Source organism: Quercus robur, chromosome 11 (genome assembly GCF_932294415.1).
Source record: "Quercus robur chromosome 11, dhQueRobu3.1, whole genome shotgun sequence".
In the NCBI taxonomy this organism is placed as follows: Eukaryota; Viridiplantae; Streptophyta; class Magnoliopsida; order Fagales; family Fagaceae; genus Quercus; species Quercus robur.
This window is the reverse complement of record NC_065544.1, coordinates 8,039,917-8,061,045: the sequence shown is the minus strand read 5'-3', so window position 1 is coordinate 8,061,045 and position 21,129 is coordinate 8,039,917. Positions and strand designations below refer to the sequence as shown.

Genomic DNA, 21,129 nt, shown 5'->3' with positions numbered 1-21,129 from the left:
ACAGTAATAAAAGGCGGTTTCCTTTTTAAATTCACCAAAGCATGTTTAGAGAGTGCTCTCTATCTTATCCTTAATTAATGTGTTAACATATAAAGTAAGTTTAGGCTCTTAATTATTTTATAATAAAAACAAAATTACTTGTTTTGCTAATTTAGTTTTTTTAAAATTTAGGGGACCCACATGTTTGAGGTCAATGCAGGTGGAATTCACTCGTGTAGACCAAGAAATTGAGCATGAAACTTCTATGTACTTTCACAATATTACCAATGTAAAAACCTTCAATGTGAACATTTATAGGACATTTATAGGATTTTGATATTATTAATTTATTGATTATTATAATCAATTATGATATTATCAATGGCATTGCGATGATATATATATTTTTATTTATTATTATTACTTTGACTTTATGTTATAGGAAAGCACAAATACTTTGTTACAAATTTTGTTTTAAAGCAACCGTATTAATAGTCTTTTTTAAGAACATCTCAATTGATACACGTTTGTTTAGTATTGCTTACTTTCTAAGATTTGCATATTTTTGCTAAGATGTCATTAGATCCCTGTTATTGAGGTGGTAAATGAGTTGAGTTGATTGTGCTAAAAAAAAAAAAAAGAGTTGAGTTGAGTTGAATCGAGCATTTAAAGTTTAATATTAGTTTATTTAATTTTATTTCAAATATTAATCGATTTGGAAGTCATTAGTTATTATCAAGTTCTGATGGGATAGTTATTACCAAGTTGGTTACTTGTTCTTTCTAAAAAAAGTTAGTTAAATATTTAAACATGGTGCATTTCGTGTTGAAAAAGATCGAGCTTATTTACAATTTACTTGATTGATTTAATCTTTTCTTATATATGGTAAACATCACAATTAAAATTTTTATTACATTCACAAATATATGCTAAAAATTAATAACTAAATTATAATTGAAATTATATTATTTGAGTTATTTAGATAAATTGATTTCCATTTGTGAACTTACATATATATTAGATTCACCACCTATTGTTAGTTATGTTAAATTAGAAATTAATTTTTAAAAATTGACTTGTGTTCAATTTCATTCCTAAAGTTTAGTTTAGTTTTTTTTTTTTTTTTTTTTTTTTTTTTTCATTTCAGTCCTTTAATTTAATTTTTTTTAATCTAATCTTTCAGTCTAGTTCCAGTTTTTCACCATTCAAGAACCCAAAAGTGATGTGGTCTAGCTATTTTTTTTTATTTCAAATATAGTGACACTATTAATAAACATTATGGAAGAAATTGAAAATAGATCAAACTTAGATGGTGTAATATATAATTTAGCCTAATTTTTATTGATTAAATTGACTATTCATATTGTCAATAATTTACAAATAATAATTTTATATCATATAAACTTATTTATAAACGTTCTCAATCTAAATTATCAAATCTAAAGGCTATACCATTTTTTTTTTTTTTTTTTTTGCATGTATACATACATAAACAAATAATATATTATACATACGCAAATTGATTTTTTATACTCAAAAGCTTCTCCTCAAGCACTACATTTAAGATTAGCACAACTAATACTTGAGTATAAGTCCGCACTTGAACTTTGTTGGCTTGCTAAATAAATGAACATATTACTTTTTTTTAAGTTCAAATTATTCATAAAAAACTCAATTCACTTACGGTTCTAATAGTGATTAATCGATATTTTATTTTTATCTACAAACATCAGTTAACCCTTTACAATAGGAAATAAATGAATTATTTAGTAAAACATACATTTTATTGTCCCAAAATTATACCAACACTCAATGGAGCTTACAATCCCATCACACATATATTTTAATGAATTTTTGATAGGAGGGTGTGAATTTGAACTATGAAAAGCAAAAAGGTTTGGTGTGAGCTTGAGCATGGTCAAAAAAAAAAAAAATGCCTTTTACTGCGATACACAAATTAATAAATAAAAATTATGTAGTGTGCAAATTTTATTATATTAAATTAAAAAAATATAATAAGTTATTAAAATAATTAGATTTTAGTTAAAAAAATTTTAAATTTGATAATAAAATTTTAGTTGAAGTAGAATTTTAAATTTGTTGATCTTAAAATTTAGGTAATAGATTTTTAACTAAAACTTAGGTAATTGAGTTTTAGCCACTTGTTGTAGAAAGAACATAGCCACTTAGCGCAACCACCATTTCTAAAACCCAAATTTTATTATATAGTATATAATATTATTGAGTCAAGTAGTATGTTTAATACAAGTTAACATTTATTTCCTTCTCCAAAAAAAAAAAAAGTTAACATTTATTTATTCATCTAATTGTATAATAATCAGAGTATAGTTTTACATAATAATAAAAAATAAAAAAATAAAAAAGTATCATGAAGGTGTTTAACTAGCAGCTAATTTGGTTAAAACAGCCACGTCAGCTCAAAACATTAAAACAAATATCCTAAATAAAGTTTCTTTATTATTATTTTTTTTCTTGACAACAATGATCTAAAACTAGAAATATATTTTACAGAATCCTTACATCATACCTTGCACCACAAGTTGCGGCACAAATAAGATAATAGTTTAAGGGATTTTTTTTCCCTCCCTTTTATTATTATTTTTTCACCTTCAAGTTTGTCCAAATTGTGTTTGGACTATTTATTGTGAGTAACTATTTATGGTAATAGTTTTTATATCATATATATATATATATATATATATATATATATATATATATCTATATAGAAGATAGAATTTCTACTCTAGTCTAATCTAAGTGTATATATGTGTGAAACTCCCTCCTGGAGGAGAAATTATAAGGTCCACATGGTGGACAAGTGATGTGGTCCACCATTCCACTAAAAAACTTCCACTTGTTTAAAATTGTTAGTTAGAAATTTTTTTAAAATATAAATTAATTATTGACTCAGCAATTTTAAACAAGTGGAAGTTTTTAGTGGAATGGTGGACAAGTGACGTGATCCACCAGAGGACTCTATAATTTCTCCTCCTGGAGACTTAAACCCCAGTCCTTACCCCACACACCCCCACAAGCACTTATACTTGTGAAGTGACCATCGCATCAAAGGTGTGTAGTGGTTATTTTTGGTATTAGTTATTGTAAGTAGGATGAGAATATAGGCTCTTTGAGATATACATCATTGTCAGTTTCTTTAAAACATTTCTCTCATTTTCTAGTGTGTATTAAAAATAATTAGTATTCTCCATAATAAAAAATTAAAAAAAAAAAAATTCATGTTTAATTTCAACCCTCGCAATTGTATCACCACCAAACTGACCAGCTTGTGTTTAATGCACGCACACTGAAGAGAGGAACAAGGAAAGTATGGCTTAAACCTATACATTTATATGGGTAACACTTGTTTTACACACACAGACCTTATTTTGAAACTAAAACCGTACCTTTTCTTGAGCAAGAACTAAAACTGTAACTTGATGTCACGATTTGTATTAATTTGTGTACAATAAACACAACCTTACATTTATTATGCCCCATAAACAAGAATTCCTATGTCAAGCCCAAGCCAAGACCCATCACAACCTTCACTCAACCATGACCAAGTGCAAGTTGGAATGGGATAGAAAGAAAGGACCAAAAGTCATAGGATGTGTTTAGATACCGCTTATTTTACTGAAACTGAAAAATTATTATTGAAAATATTATAAATAAATGTAAAAGTTAGTTGAAATAGTACAATGGAGTTCATGAATAGTGCCAAAAAGTGCAGTAGGACTCATAAATAGTAAAAAAAAAAAAAAAAAAACCTGAATAGTGAAATAATTTTAATTTTTAATCCTAATCCAAATGCACACATAATATGGATATTTTTTTTCATGTTATCCCTGTCTCTTTGACTTTTTCTTTCTTTCTTTTTTTAAGCACGAATTTTCATAAATCTCATATATGGGTTGAACCTAATAATTCATTTTTTTGTTATTAAGTAATTGAGGAAAATAGAGTGCCTTATAGCTTGTGTGTGTCCTAATAATTCAATGTTATATCATAGATGAATGCTTTACAAGTACAAGTCAAGAGTCCACTCCAATTAAGAGAACTCAATCAAAGAGAAGAAAAGTACAGCTTTGTTATAATATTATTGACCAATAATCTGCGTGTGCTTAATAGTCCTTATATTACTTTCTTCCCTTGTTTTCCCCCCTTATGGCCTCAGTTTCTTTGAGCAAGTGAATATTGCAAGCTAATAAAAACCAAATAAAATTTAATTTTGCACCAAATGTTCTTCTTTGATTACTTTTTCCTAGATTCAATATAGAAAATTTTCCTAGGTTATACTAGTATATTACATAACAGTATGAACTATGAAGACTGCTGGTGCGCATGAAACTAATGTGTGGTTACTTTTTTCTTTTTTTTTTGAGAAATTAATGTGTGGTTACAACAAAAAAACAATTACAAGAGAGAGAGAGAAAGAGAGAGAGAGAGAGAGAATATTGCAACAAATAAGGAACTCAAGTTTACATAGAGGATAGTTGAAATGATTGTGTTGTGGACTTTATGTTACATCATTGGACAGCCACACACATGACCCTTGACAACCATGTGGAATTGAAAAGTTTCCATCTTGTTTCTCTAGATGAAAACTTTGATTGATTACGACCCTCTTGCAAATGATTGCGAATACCTTGAAGAAGAAATTGCTGATCTATACATGATAGAAAGTATTTCTCTTTAAAACAATTTATTTATCATTATAATTAGAATTTTGCTAATGTATGCCCTAAAGACACATAATAATTAATCATTTTTGGAAAAAAAAAATTTCAACAACTGAAAAAGTATTGACAACTTTTTCAATTCCCGATAAAATGTTTCTAAAAATGAATAACTTAATGTGTACCCTAAATTAACTGGACTCTTATAATTATATCATATATCATATCATATATATACTATATAATAAAAGTTGGGTTTAGAAGTCATGATTGCACCATATAATTTTTTTAGTCTTATCTTCTTCTCCTTTAATTTCTAAGATGATAAAAAAATTAATTTGATTACAATACAAATTCTAATCTTTTTATTATTAATTTATTTTTTACTATTTTTTTTCCTCTTCACACACGGTTACTTTTTTTTTTTCTTTGGATTTCCTCTTCACATGCCACTTATTTTTAAGATTTAGATTTTAGCTTCACAATTCCACAAATTTATAGATAAAAACAATTTCCTATTTGTTCTTATCAACTATTGCTTTATCACTAATTTTTAGATAAAAATAACAAATTTTTTAATATACATGCTAATGATATCTCACCAAATAAAAATTAAAAAGAAAAAAAAAAGAGGAAAAAAAAAAAACCAACATGCATAGTTAGGAAGAGTTAGACATGTGCATAAGTTGGAGAGTTATAACCTACATATATATATATATATATATATATATATATATATATATTTGATTATTGAGATAAAACCAATCTTTATTGTATTTTGTACTCTTCACACAGGTTACTTTTTTTTTTCTTTTCCTTTTTACTTGAATAGGAGTTACGTACACATTGGAATATACATACACATCCAAGTCTACTTGGTAACCCCATAAAGTCATTTATTTATTTATAATAATAATAAAAAAAACATAAATTTATTACCCGATTTTTTGTTTTTTTGATAACTCAAGTCTTTTTCCTATAAAGACAGACCAATTAGAGAAACATTCACGGCTAGGCCCCTCTGAAATTATCAAGTTAGGATTATGGGTGTAATTTACGTGAATTGAAAAAAAATTATGATTATTATTATTTGAGATTATCTATTAGATAAAATTATTATGATTTTTTTTTTTTTGAGATTATCTATTAGATGAAGACTTTTGAATCCTAATTAAGTTAGGATTTCTAATATATGTATATAGAGAGAACCTTTTTAGTGTATTCTTATACATTCCCACCACGGCTGCTTCTTCTTCTTTTTACGGCTTCTTCTTTCTTTTTTCTTTTTTCTTTTTTTTTGGTTTTTTTTTTTTTTTTTTTTTTGATAGAAAGTAGAAACACTACTTATTATTCTAATCAGTACTCTCCCTCATTATCAATAATTCTCATTCTCTCATGATTTCTATGTTGATTAGAAATTTAACTCTCCTTTTGTTTTGTTTTGTTTTGTTTTGTTTTTTCTTATTACTTAGGCAATTTGATATTTGTGAAATCCATAGTAGAATGCTTTATCAAACCTACTATCCACACTATTGCAAGTATGTATTTCTCTTCTTCGTTTTTGGTTTTTTTTTTTTTTTTTTTTTTTTCAAGATTTTGCTTATGAGTCATAAAGGCAATTTTAAATCCATGAAATCCATTATATAAACCATTATAAATACTTACACTTTATCTATTTATTATTTAAGAATGATCAAATTTTGTATTCTCTCCTTCAAGGGTTTGTATTTGTGTTATGTTTAATTTACATATACTTTTCTACTATATTATCATTGAAAAGTTATTAAATAAAATTCATTTTCCCTTTGTAGTGGGTTGGATATGAAACTTATTTTCAAATATATATTATGCAAAATTATAAAAAACAAAATCTAAGTATAAATACTTATGAGGTGTGAGGGTCAAGGGCCGGGGTTCAAGTTTCTAGGAGGGAGATTCATACACATATACACTTAGATTAGGTTAGAGTAGAAATTCTATCTTGTATCCAAAAAATAAAAATAAAAAACAAAATCCATAAATGAATAGATGGTATAAGTATAACCATCCAAAAATAGAATAGAAAACTATTGACATTTATAATATATTTATATATATATATATATAATTTGCAAGTAAATGGAAATAAGAGAATAAAATAGAATTCAAGTTTCTACTAAGAATTCTTTTCATATAACGTATAAACAAAGAGCTTGGTTATAAAGATTTTACTTCATATAAACATTTATCCCATTGTATATTTTGAGTATCCAAAAAGAATGTAAGAAATTGTTGGGGATAGATTACCCAAGTTCACAAAAGAGGAGGTTGAATAGATTTTATGTTATCTTCATCCTCCTCCTTATTCTCTCTCTTTTAGCCTTATGGGTTGAACAAATGGTTTTATTCTCTCTTTATTCAAAATAGTAGTGAGAAAATTACGTGGCATATGAAAAGTTTTGCAATTTTTTTTAGTTCATTGCAAACTTTTTTTAGTCTATGTATAAAACCGTGCAACGTACAGGTCTTTCACTAGTTAAATAACAAAAGTCGTATTATAAAAATTGTAGGTCTTACAATATACTCATTCGCTAATTATTAAGAAGTCTGGTAAATGAATCTCTATTACCAAAATTTAAAGAAATTTGAATATTACTTCATATAAAATTCTATTACTAATAAATATTGTATTTTATATGTTGTGGTTTCACAAAAGGATTAAACATAAATTGTTCACTTTGTACAATATGCTTCTGTCAATGGCTTACTATTTAAAAATAGTTTACTTTGTGAGAAAGTTTAATACCAAAGTTTTTAAAAATAAAAATAAAAACTACCCTAATTAAACTTCTATTATTAAAAGTTTCAAAAAATTTAAATGAAGTTTCATGATTAATCATGTACCATAATTTCTAGTTTAATAAAACCTAGTACCACAAAACATGCATGCTTCCATCATGTAACATAAGATAATTTTTATCATGTAACAAAACCAAAAAAGCCAAAATCCAAGGCCTAAAAACACCAAAACTGGACTTTGATAGTCACTCATACCCTGTTTGCGTGTGATAGTCAAGGCCCAAATCAACCAAACCTAGCCTAGAAAAGCAAAGCTTGCTGGGCATAAGTGTATGTGCGATAAGCTCTACTTGTTGCTCAAGTTTAGCTCCCTAACACAAGCCTAAAAGCCAAGAACACGCGATTAAAGGTGGCAGATTTTGCGTATATAGTGTATGCACCAATAGGCCTGGACATCATGTTTACGGTTTTTTTTTTTTTTTTTTTTTATTTTTTAAATAACTATAAAACTCAAACTATATTATAAGTTAGGCAACATTTCAAACATATTTCATTTCTAACAATTTGAGTCCAGTAGACTCGGTTTACCAGAAGCTGAGGTGGACAAAGTAGGAAACCAAGTTCATTTCTATACATAGAAATCGAGTTCAATGAACTCGGTTTTTGTTCATAGAAACCGATTTCATTGAACTCGAGCCTACTGGACTTGATTTCTATGAATGGTCTCCAGCCCTCCACGTGTTGCCGTGGGTTCCAACTAGGACCTGTTTTCCTCCTTGTCTGTTTCTTCACTCACTATACTCTCTCTTCACTCACTATACTCTCTCTTCACTCACTACTTTCTCAGTAACTCTCTTCACTCACTACACTCATCTCACACAACATCTTAGGTATCTTCATATAATATTGTGATTATTTGCTAGTTTTTTTTTTTAAAGAAAAATTTAGAACATATTAGGAAAAGTTATGTTTTTTTTTATTTGCTATACATTTTATTGCTTGACTTATGATTAAAGGCCTCACATCCTCTTAACCTTTGGATGGTAATAATATAAATTAGAAGTTAGATGGCTAACAAATCTATAAAATCTTATAATTGGTAGTGATTCCACATACCCATCCCAGCATATAAAAAACCTCACCAAGATTCGAACCAAATTCGGTATTGACAGTTTGACAGCTCCAACTTGGGATCCAGGGGATTCAAACCCAAATATTACTATTACTTTGAATGTTCTCATGTATAGATTAATGTAGAATAGTATATGAATTATGTTAGGTTTTAGAGTGTTGACAGATTTGAAAATTACTAGTTTCAAAACATATCAAATTTGGGTTATATTAATAGAATTGTGTTAGGATTGAGTCTTAGTCAGAAGTTGCTCAAAGACGACAAAGTTCCAATCTACAAAAAAAAAAATGATGGGGAAATGATATTTTGATCATACCTTGTGTACCGAGGGCCGGCTCAAGGCCTAGGCAAGTTAGGCCTAGGCCTAAGGCCCCACCCAAAAAAAAAAAAATCCCCTTAGAAAAAAGGGTCCCATTTTTCATAGTTAAAGACCCAAAATTTTATAAAATTATATATATTTTCTAAAGATTGTACATTTTTTTTATTAGTGATATACAAATTTTATTATTGGCTTACAAATTGCCATGTTATTAATCACAAAAAACGTGATATAAACATTCATTAGTTAAATTGATGAAGTTCATCAATGAGAGACAATATCACATTATATTTTGAACATTTTATAGTGTTTTTAATTAGCGCATTTTTCTTTTTCATTTCTATTAAGACTCTCAAAGTATAAGACCAATAGAACTTTAACTCAATTGAAATCCTAAAATATTTCAAAAAGATGTTGCAAATGTGTTAAATCATCAATTATAGATTAATTTTCCCTAATAGTTTGAGACTTTGATTTTTGTAAATTAATATCCTACAAAACCGTACACCAAATAATATCTATCTCTCTCTCTCTCTTAAAATCAAAATATAAAATTAAAAATTCGATAACAATTTTATTTAACTATGCATCGTCTTATATCCAAAATAAAGTATCATTTTCAATCGCAATATATTTTTATTTCTTTTATTAATATTTATAATTCAACTATGATATTCAATTCACTATATGAAATTAACATTAGTCCAGTTGGTATTATTTATGTATTTAATGTATCAAATTAACCTTAATTTGATTAATATTAAATAATTTTGTTTAATTAATATTTACATATTAAAGGCCCCTCATAAATTTTTCGCCTTAGGCCTCAAATTATGTTGGGCCGCCCCTGTGTGTACCATAGCTAATTTCTAAATTAACCCAGTTTTATTGGAAAGTAGACATCCAAAATTTCAAAATGGATAAAAATTTAAACCAATTTAGGTTTGAAATGAATGAGTATGACTGTTTGAAGTTAGCACAATTGTGTTGTCTTTGAGAGCTTCGCTTGACCAAAAATATTCTCGCTCAAGAGAAATCATCAAGTTATGAATGTTGAATTTTGCTAGAAAACATGCTTGTGCTTACCATAAAGCCACAAAAAGAAGATCTTGAAGCCTTCATCCTTGAGCTTTAATCAGAAAAACCAATCTTTGTGCTTTGTTCCAAAAACCAAAAAACGAATCTATGAGTGTTCATGATGATACCTTGAACCATAAACATTTCCTTGAAATCTTATAGGTTCTATCATGTGAATTCATTGCAATAAATCTTTGAGGAGTTCCTTGCAGTGTCAGAGGTTCTGGTTCATGCAAGTGATGTCTTCTTATTGGGAAAATTACTATAGAAAGATTCCAGATGTTCTAGGACTACTACAGTAGGAGGGCAAGTAGGGTCAGTAGAAGTTACATAAAGCAAAGGTTTTGCAAGTATAGATTATCATAATTATTCCTTTATAGTGGATTTTCTAACAGGGTTGGAGCCTCAGAGTTTTTCCATTGAAGAGTTTCTTCATTGGTTTTTAACTTCGTTGCCAGATCTTTGTGATAATTGTTTACTACTTTAAATCTGATATTTGATAATTGTGAATGATATATATCCAGAGTATCCTTGTGCAATAAATCCATTAATTCCACCACATAAATTATTTAAAGTTCAAAAAATAATTTATCTGGAGGTGTCAAGCATTTAGAATACATAGGGATCTAAAAATGTAGATAATATGTCATAAGAATAGTATGTAAAATACATAAATAAATAATTCTTTAAAAAAGTAGCAATACAAGCAAGACTTGAACTGGCAAAGTCAAGATACCCTCATTTTTCCCACAAAGCATTTCTTCGATTGTTTATAATAATCAAGAAAAATCATATTTAAGCCTTAAATAGGGCACACCAAACAAGGAAAATTATTCCAAGGTTTGACCAAGGTTGATAAGAAACTTGGACCATCTGATCAAATCGAATGTTGGACCGATGCATAGATTTTCCAATTTCCTTTCAAAACAGGTGGCAATTCAAGAAGACTAAATGTATATTATTCAAGGTACGTTGAAAATACAAAAATAATTCCATAACTTGCAGTTTACTTTTTGCTTTAAGTGTTGGAAAGTTGGACTTTAGTTTAATTTTTGTCAAATGATGTCAAATTCGTGCGAGTTGTCATTCGAATTATTGGGTGACAAGCTTCATTTTGAGAGGTTGTGGGAGAGAAAAATCCAAGAATTGAGTCAAAATCATGTCAAATCATGTTCTTGCACACAACATTTTTGGTTATATCAAACACCAACAAAAAATAACTGGTGTTGTGAGTTTTTTAACCACATCTTATTTGTGTAAACCTAAACTCAGGAAAGCCTCAAAGTAAAGTGTATGAAAGAGAAAGTTTAAAGTTGTCAAATTGAGTCAATTGGGATGCTCATTTGCGTGTAAAGTTGTCGAGATTCGTACATAGTTGATTTAAATGGGGGGAAATTTTGTTAAACTAGGAAAAATGCTCTTCACCTTTGCTAAGCCACTTTTATAGATCATCTCTCAATCGTCAAGAAAAATAGCATAAAGTGGCACCCGAACCCGCAATGGAAACCCTCTATAAGAAAACTCTTATAGATCAATTAGCGTTGCAATGGTTTGACAAGTCCCTACTTTCATGAAGTATGTCACTTTTTCAAAATGGTACCTTCACCTAAGTGATCTGGATTGAGAGGAATCATGCACACAAGGTCACACCATCATAAGTTTCAAATGTTGAAAGGAAAAAAAAACTTGTTTGAGAAGTATCTAACTTCCCGAAATTACCAGGAAATTGAAAGAAAAAAAAAAATGGAATTTTCACTCATATTGATCATGCCAGCATGTAAGCATTACGATACATCGCCTAATTTTCCATATATAAATACCCCCCATTTCTTGAAGGATGGCATGAAAGATCCTTCTAGAGTCTCTCTCCCCTTCGTTTTCTTCATAAAAGTCTCTTCACAATCCTTAATCCACGAGCAAACTTCAACCGAAGTTTTTGAAGCTCAAGTGGTACAAACCTATCTTCCAACTTTTTGTGCCCCCACTTCTTGTGATAGAGTAACCATTTTGAATGCCCTTGGTATCTTGGTCTTAAAATTGGTTAATGGGTATGTTTGGGGTCTAAGCAAACCAGCAGCTGCTGTTGTAAGTATTTTATTAGAAGGAGAGACACCCAAGTACATTCAATAGTCGACTCATATCTTCTAAGAAAAATGATTCTAACCACAGCCATAACTACTCAAGAATATTCAACAGGAAAGAGAACACAAGGAACTTTAATAAAGGTTAAAAGTTCTCACACTTGGGATAAAACTTACAAAGATCTATTCATCACGCTTAAAATTAGGAACTCATCCAATTTGGGAGAGCAAAATTAGGAATAAGATCTTAAAAAGATGCAGTAAGCTGTCCAAAAGTAATATATAAACTACCAGACAAGCTTTGTAGCACTGGATAATGATAATATTCAAGTGTTTAGCCAAATTAAAGCCTGGTAGGCAGTCCTCTCGGACAAATTGGCCGACTATTAACATTATTTCAACAATAAGGAGATCAGATCAACATTATTTCGGTCAAGTAACCAATGAATGTTGCAGAAAACTTGTTTACTAGCAAACAATCCAATTTCAAAACACGTCGCTTTTGTGCTCTGGTTGGATGTCTTGCCAGCTTGACCAAAACTGCAACAAAATCCTGAAAGTAAATAATAACTTTTAGAACAATGCAAGTGGATGTTGGTCTTTAAAACAGTGAGTTAATGTTGTCTCTTGTCTTTCCACATTAATATTCCCACAAATGAGCATGAAAACCAGGCCACAACATTCAGTTGGAAATGTAAGGTATGAATCATTATGGATCAGGTCTGCATACAAAGTAACAAATATATGCTTCAACCTTACACATTATTTCATTTGTTCAATGGTGAGTTATATTGCATCAACTATTTATATCAGACGACAATATGAAGAAATTGGTAACTGTTCCAGAAAAGCTTGGTGAAATTCAGTCACATAAAACTTCAAGTCTTCTAATGGGTTCTTGAAGGATTCTCTATCTTGGTGTGCGTGTGTGACTGAAATTTGCCCAAGGCGAGGATGAAGGGTGAATTCAAGCAAGTGACTTTGACTTCATGAGGCTGGTTCCATCCGATTGTGCTACCCGTAAAGAATAAAATTCTAGACAAGTGAGTTTGACCCAAAGGGATGGGGAAGAGGAGACTAAAATTCTACAAGAGACATTGTCCCCAACTAATTGTGCAACCCCTTGGAGAATTGAGGAAGAAATTTAACTGCTTTTAGGGATTCGAGGGTGCATGTTTTACCATCACATCGTAGAGAAATAATGATAAAACTTAAATTAAACACTATTTTGACAACCAAAAATAACATGAAGTTTATACAGAAGTGATGGATCCACTGACCTTGCAGTGATTTCATAGGAAGTGCTAATTTCCAATAATCAGTTGATTTGATTGGAATAAAAGCAGCCAGATTCATAAGATGATTTGAACAACTGGAATTCCTGGTAATGGCCACTGCCATTATTATGGTAATTTAATGATCGCGTACGGGATTCAGGAGGTGGTTGTTCCACCTGCTCGTGTCCTGATGAGGAAAAATCCCAATTTTGCAGTTCTGCATGCACTGCTGGCTGGGCTACGCTGCTTCGATTAACATGCATGAGCTGGTCCAGTGCATTGCCTTCAGAGTCATTCAAACCCCATGAACTGGTTGACAGAAGAGAGAGAGCACGCCGAAGATCTGGCGCTACATTAACATTAGATGCAAACGAAGATGCCTCTAAACCTGTATAGAGAATTGTGATGTAAGAAATAGAGATTTTATTTATAGAAAGAAAATCCACAAATGAACTTGGTACACAACTTTGAATAAACACACCGGAGTCTGTGGGACGTGGTATATATGTGCTTGCTTCCTCAGCTTCTTATTAATATTATTTTACGAGTTAGTTTATTATTAATTTGATCACTCTATAAAAATTTAAAATTAAAAGGAATAGAGAACTAAGGGGAAGGTGGGAATAACTTCTTTTTTTTTTTAGAGAGTTTTAACTTATGGCATCTGTTCTGATGATAGCTCTTTATCATCAGAATAAGAAACCAATCAGATCTCTTATTCAACCATTAGAGATTTTACCGATTGAGTTAACTGGAACCCACTAAAGGTGGGAATAACTTAATTGCTAGATTGGCGTCTGTTGTCTAGATAGTCAAACCATTACTCAGAGTCATAATATTATATAGGGACACATACAACATTAAAATGTAAATATTTATAGACAATATTCTATCCACATTACAAAAATAAAAAGTGGCAGCTTAGCACTACCATATCCAAGCAATTTAAATACTACATTACCTGCAAAAATATAAATATTAACTACTTGCATAAATTAAAATCACAAAATTTCAAATTGTGAAGCGAGATTTATACCTTAGTTGGACAAAATCTAATTGCTGCAGGCATGAAGCCAAAATTGCAATAAAACTACTTGAAAGAGTACTTGAGGAAAATTATTCTTCCAAAAAAATAAATAAATAAATAGAAGAAGAAGAATGCTCGAGGAAAATGGGGGGTTTTATGGGCTAATGTTAGTGTTCTGCTGTAGGTTTGGGCTAATTTCTATTGTTGGCTTGGTTGGTGCATAATTGGGGCTTGGGTTGGTTAGTGGGTAGTTTGGGTCTCTCATTTGGATCTGGTCTTGGGTTTGATTTAGGACTTTGGGAGCCATTTTGGTTCAGGTAATGGGTTTTATGGACTATTCAAGCTCTAGACTTTGGTTACTGAGCTAGGAGCCATGGGAAAATTAAAAATGGGCTTGAACTATTTGGGTTTGGGTTTGGGTTTGGTTAAGTTTCAACTTGGACAAGTGTTTGGGCTTAAGGGGATTTTTTTGGGTTGGGTTTGGTAGTTTGGGCTTGAGATTCACTTGGACCAAGGCTTGGGTTTTTGCATTTATGCTGGGCTCGGGTTTGGGCTTGAGATGAAACTAAGCCCAATCCCTGAGCCCATCTCTTTTTTTTTTTTTTCCTTAGACTGATTTGCTATTCTCTTTCCACCTACCTCCTCTCTCACTTTGTCTATATCTTTTGTCCTTGAGTGCGGTCATGAATCAGAGACATAAACGGTGGGCATGGGTTCTGTTGGTTTGAGGCAGCCTGGATTGGGACTTTCATGGTTTTAGCAACTAGTGGTGCACAGGGATGAAGATTTCAGCCTTGGAGGTTTGGGTTTAGGTGGCTTCCTGATTAATGGTAGTTTGTGGTATGATTTTTGCCAACAGTGATGGGTTGTGGTTGTCGGCGTGGATGGAGGTTGGCTGATGGTGCTTAGATGTTTTGGATTAGATGTGTCTTTGATAGTGTGCATTGGATCAACGGATGGGTGATTGGCTGGCAACATATTTCGATAGTAGAGGTGTAACAACAATTAAAATATTTACAAACATATCTAAAATTAATTTATAAGTAATAATAGATATAAAAGTAATACATTAATACCCATAAAATGATGTTAAAATGGTACATTTTCAAGGAGAAAGGTACTCACTCAATAAAATTAAAACATGATTCTCAATGAAATTAGGTAATGTTTTCCAGAGAAAATTAGGACATGCTTCCTAGGGGAGAATTAACATGTTTTCCAATAAAAAATTAGGCGCTCTTTTCAAGAAAGATTGAACATTTTACAAATAAAATTAAGGCACACATTGCAAGAAAACATTGTGCACATCTTTCCATAAAAAATACAGTATGCTTTCCAAGGGAAAATAGCATACTTCTTCCAATAAAATTTAGGGCATGATTTCTAATGAGAATTAGAACATGTTTTGCAATAAAAATTGTGAATACCTTTCAAGAAAAACTTATGGGGTCAGAATTGTGTATCAACACTACTTGAGTGTGGTATACCTTATTTTCATCTGTTCATATTGCTTCAAAAAATAAGCTGGGTAAAATGACAACTATACCTAGAAACAGTGAGTGTTTGAAATGTTGTACATTGGCCAGCCTAAAAAATAAGCTAACCAATAAGCTATGACAAATAGAAGCAAGTGTTCATTTGGTATAACTTATTTTTATTGGCCTATTTTGTCTTAAAAATAAGCTAGGTAAAAGTACAAATGTGGCTAGAAATAAGTGAAACCTTGAAATGTTGTACATAAGCCAAGTAAGCTAAGCATGTTTGATTTGCCATATTTCAATGTATAACTCAGCAAAGAAATTAAAATTTATGTGTAACACTTCTACCAATACAAAACAGTTCTGTATAAAAGCAAGGAGAAATACCTTGACTAAGGACTTGAGGTGTACTGTTTTCAAAAGACAACATCTTGCTTGAATATGTTTGTAGCATGGAAGGAACCTCTGGCGTATCTGTGAGCAATTTCAGCTGCCTATCAATACCCCCAGTTTTTGTAGGCCTACTTAAAGAATGTCCAGTTTGTGTGACCTTGTTATCGTTGCATGCACTTTGCCATGTTGGATTTGCAGCTGACAATGGAACCCTATTCAATACAAGATTCATCTGCTGTCTCCCATCTGTAGAGATTAAAACCACAAAACCAAATGATACATAACCTTGCTTCAAAGATTCGCTATGAATCTCAGAAAATTTACCATGAGGAAAATGAAACAATCATGCATCATTGGCTTATAGAATCAAATGATGAAAGGCTAAAAAAAATGTTCCCAAAACAAACAAAAAATTTACAGAATAAGATGTTCACTTTTCTAATTGAGAATGTAACAAAAATGATGACTTAAATGCAGATAGACAGCCATATGAAGGACGGATTTAGTTAAGATATATAACTACTGGCACAACAGAAAAGTACAGAAATTTTCAGTGTCAAAATTACCACCATATATTGATGAAGACAGCCCAGGAGAATGGAACTGGATTGCCTCTGGCTGTGGCCTACGTCGCCGTGCATTGTGATCAGAGAGACGCCTACGACAGCTTCGCTTCTTATCATCAAACTCTGACAATTCATGGAACCTTAACATTCACAACCAAGTTATTGTCACATCAACAAATTCACTTAATAATAAGACAACCCCACAAAAATCTTCTTGTAAAAACAAAATCTTACAATCAAGAAGTGTTGAAAATGCAAAAAAGACATTTAGTAATACAAATTACTAAGAAAATAGAGATCCATACTTATAATATTCCTTAAATTAGATCCAAAGAAAACTTGCCTGCTGCACTGTTGGCAAAACCGACGCTCCATACCAGCAACGATGACCTTTGGGCTTTTTGAGTGGCTTTCACAAATTCTATGCCTACGATGGTAGTCTTTTGATGACTTTAAGTCAATATTGCATCCTTCAACTTGGCAACGTGGGGTTTGTGTACTCTGATAAGATGCCCTAGACCTTTTTCCAGGAACAGTTGAGGATGTCGGAGTCACAGATGTTGGTAATGTCTTAGTGGTGCTTGCCACGCACAAGTCTTCAAAATAAGTTCGTTTACCAAGCTTCAAACCAATTACTGGTTCACCAGAGCTGATAGATGCCCCCAAAGATGGAAATTTCCCAGTACTGTCCGCCCTGGTCCACTCATTCTTCTCGGTAAAATCTTTAGGAAAGCCATCAACAGTTCCACTTTTCTTAATTCCTTCCTTGGAAGAGGAATCAGCTGAAGCAGAGATGGAGCTCCTAGATGAAGAACCATGGCCCAAATCAGACCCTGAGAAACCACCACCACCTCCAGATGAATAAACAGATGTGTTGTCAACCCCTCCTTCAAGCTCATGATTTGATGGTTGTACCAATTCTGGAATATCAATTGTCTTTGAGCTGAACCCTGCCAATTTCTCCCAGTCCCACTCTGAGGTGGCTTTTGAGTTCCAGTCCATCAGAAAAAAATTATTAAGAAAACACCTATAAGAAAGAAAATCGGTTTTAGATGTAATGTGCACATGTAATTTTCCCAGCCAAGCACTGGTCAGCATGCAATGACTGCAACTAACATAATGCCAAAAGTGCAGCAAACAGTCACACTCTCAATAAGATGCGCTAACTGATGGAAAAGAGCAAGGACTAGAAACTCAAACAAGACAAGAGCCACATGTTACACAAGTAGTTGATATATGTGTGACATGTTTATCATGCTTTGACATATACAGCTCAAGTAAAGTCAAGGTTACCTTCAACTCAAATCTTGGAATCGCAGTGTTTGTCCATTCCCTCTACTTGAGCATCAACATGTAAGGGTGGGTAGCAAATTTCTTTGTTTTTTCCTTCAAGAGAACAGATTAGAACCAGACTGCTCCCCAAGTCTAGAAGAGAACCAAGATTAATGCAAAGACCATATAATGGAGTAACGGAACAATAACGGTTGGCATCCCTTTAAATACATCACTTTCAGCCCATTTGTCCCGTTAGATTCTTAATCTCCCACCCTACCAAACAAACAAGTGAACTTAAAACTGTCAGAGACCTCCATGTGGATTTTTTTCCTTCCCATTTCGGCCAAGACAAAATTGTCAAGTACATGTCATCAACGTGGTCCTACCAGCTCATTACCCACAAATTCACCACTCATACACAACTCTCCTGACCCCTCCGAGTGACATAATAGAATCCAACTCACACACCATTGAAAAAATTAGAACCAAGACAGTAAAGGGTAGCATTTTCTAATATCCAAAGTAAAACTGTAACTGCCATTCCTATGAATCGATAATAGCAATGGTCTAAGCAGTCCTACTCAATTAGACCCAAGATTTAAACTCATACACCATAAAAAGTAGCATTTTTTTTTTCCCAAACTTTACTTAGTGCCATTAACATCCATTGTCTCAGAAAACCTCTTTACCACACACATTCTTAAGAAAGCAGGAGTTACAGTTAGCCAGGAAATAACTTTTTTGTTTATACAAGGTTGATAATTTACAGCATCAGAAGATTGAGTGACTTTTTTCATATATTTGGCAATTGACAACCCCCCCCCCCCCCCCCCCCCACACACAAAAAATCCCCCTGGGGGAGGGAAAAAATAGAGAGAAGAAAAATGCCTCCAATAATTTCTGGCAAGAGAATAATGCAATACTGTAAAAAAGATCACTTTCTTCACCAACAACTACACTTAAAGCAGCAGTTGAGCAAGCATTCATGTTGAAAATGTTCATCTACTGCCATCAACATTCATTCATCACGGCACTTCTTTCTCAACAACAATTATTGCACATAATCGATCGCACTTTCATCTCAAATAAGTTTGGCAGGTAGTTATCAATAAGATACCCCATTTTTTTATTGGGATTACACAGTCCGATAAAAATTGCATTTGTTTCAATAATCCCTATCAGTTTTGTCAGTGTATCCCAAGCTAAAGCATCTTTAACTGACCCCATTTATCTAAATCCAAATACATGCATAATTCAAGCACTACTGCATGAAATCCACAAATCTCAATCTCCCATCTTTACATGAGATAACAAAAATTGTGTACCAGTTACATGTGCTTAAGAAATCCCTAAACTTTTGTACCACCACAAAACAATGAGTAAAAAAAATCCCAAACCATGGGTCTAAACTCTAAATTCTAACTCCCACCAGAAACAAAAACTCTAAATACTTTTGGACTTTAAAATTTTCTGCCCCCACCAATAAAAATCGTAGGCTTCCAAACATTCATTATTATGCACTTAAAGCATTGTCCCAACAACCCACATAATCATATCTAACTCAGAAATGAGAAATCCTAGAAATCCATTTATTATCATTTGGTTATAATTGCCTGAGTCTATACTAATAAAGTTATATATATGTGTGTGCGCGCGCACACGCACGCTATCGTAGGTGTTCACAACTCTTTTAGCACCCCAACTATTACACCAGGTGTGTGTAGTTTCCCATCCCACACGCTAGGTAATTATAGAGAGGAACCTAGGGGTGGCCCCAAGATGCTGGCTAGAAGTTTTGAATTCAAAAACCTCATGGATCTCATGAGCCCTTGGAACCACTAGACTAACAACTTGGGGTTTATATATGTGTACATGCATACCAACATACATTCATACATCACATAAAGATGACATACATTCATACATCACATATAGATGACATATATATATGGTGAACAATTCTGAAGCTTGGTATCAATATAGTGTACAACTGAGCAACTCTATTATATCCATTTATTGATTCACCTACACAAAAGTCAATCTTTAAGTTTCTTTTTACAGCAGCAGCACTCATCTGAGCTCTCCAAGGTATATACTATATACTTTTTCACCCATAAACCAAAAAAATCATTCAAAACCCAAAAATATAAAAGCTTTCCTTTTTTTTTTTTTTTTACCCAGTTCCCAATAAAACCCAGTTTCAAAAAATCAAAAATTTCCAAAATCTCAGTACACCCAAAAAAAAAAAAGGACAGAAGAATCTTATTCTCACAATCAAACCAAAACCCATTTCTAGAGAGAGAAAGTAAAGGTAAAAAAAAGGAAGGAAGGACATAAAATTGATGACTTACAGTACAGGTTCTGCTGGGAGAGAATAGTTCAGGCCATGTGGAGTGGACTGAGTCAAGGAGCGAGTGGAGTCAGAGTCTGAGTGAGAGACAAGTTGAGAAGGGCTTGGAAGAGGGATATGTACCAAAAGTGGAAAGTGTAGAAAGATGGGGCATAAAAGAAAGGAAAGAGATAGCCACTGGTTTTTTACTATTTATAGTATTATTATATTCTTTATTTTTTAGGGTATTTCAGTATTTGTCCAGGCTCACCCACTGGGCAATTAATTTTTGTCTGGTCCAAAAATTATGTCTGGACACGTGTCCCTCTCTTTTGCTCTGAGAGATATGCTGTTGTTTACCATTTATGTCCCTAAGTTAAGCTTTTCTCCCTGTCTCTCTCTCTCTCTCTCAGCAGCTACCTTTCTCCATGGACGGTGGGTGACTTTCTGTTTTGGTGTGCTCTCCATTCTCTAAAGATGTGCCAGGTTGTAGAAAGTGACTTCACAGGAGACTTCTGTGTTTGTGTTTGTGTTTGTGTTTTTATTTTTACTTTTACTTCTTTTTATAGATAGATATAATAAATAAAATTTTAACTTCAATCATTGTTCTTATGGCGAAAATGGCACATTATTACTGTTTAGCCCCAAAAAAATTAATAATTTATCACTGTTTTTGAAATATATAAGTATCTATTACCTTTTTTTTTTAACTCAAGCTCTT

The 21,129-nt window shown here is 32.0% G+C and overlaps 1 protein-coding gene across 2 annotated transcripts; it reads right to left on the bottom strand.

The window, feature by feature from the left end:
- Positions 1-12,224: 12,224 nt before the first annotated feature.
- Positions 12,225-20,598, bottom strand: LOC126707717 (squamosa promoter-binding-like protein 12). 2 transcript variants are annotated; one of them, XM_050407580.1, is made up of 7 exons: positions 20,431-20,598; positions 18,098-18,352; positions 17,148-17,831; positions 16,805-16,944; positions 16,233-16,484; positions 13,344-13,728; positions 12,225-12,616 (listed from the first exon to the last, which is right to left on the bottom strand). In XM_050407580.1, exons 3-6 carry the CDS (start codon positions 17,804-17,806, stop codon positions 13,382-13,384), a joined length of 1,398 nt encoding a protein of 465 aa, XP_050263537.1. In that variant the 5' UTR covers positions 17,807-17,831; positions 18,098-18,352; positions 20,431-20,598; the 3' UTR covers positions 12,225-12,616; positions 13,344-13,381. The 2 variants fall into 2 exon arrangements, with proteins under 2 accessions (XP_050263537.1, XP_050263539.1); XM_050407582.1 differs by having other exon boundaries at positions 16,808-16,944.
- Between the last annotated feature and the right edge of the window lie 531 nt (positions 20,599-21,129).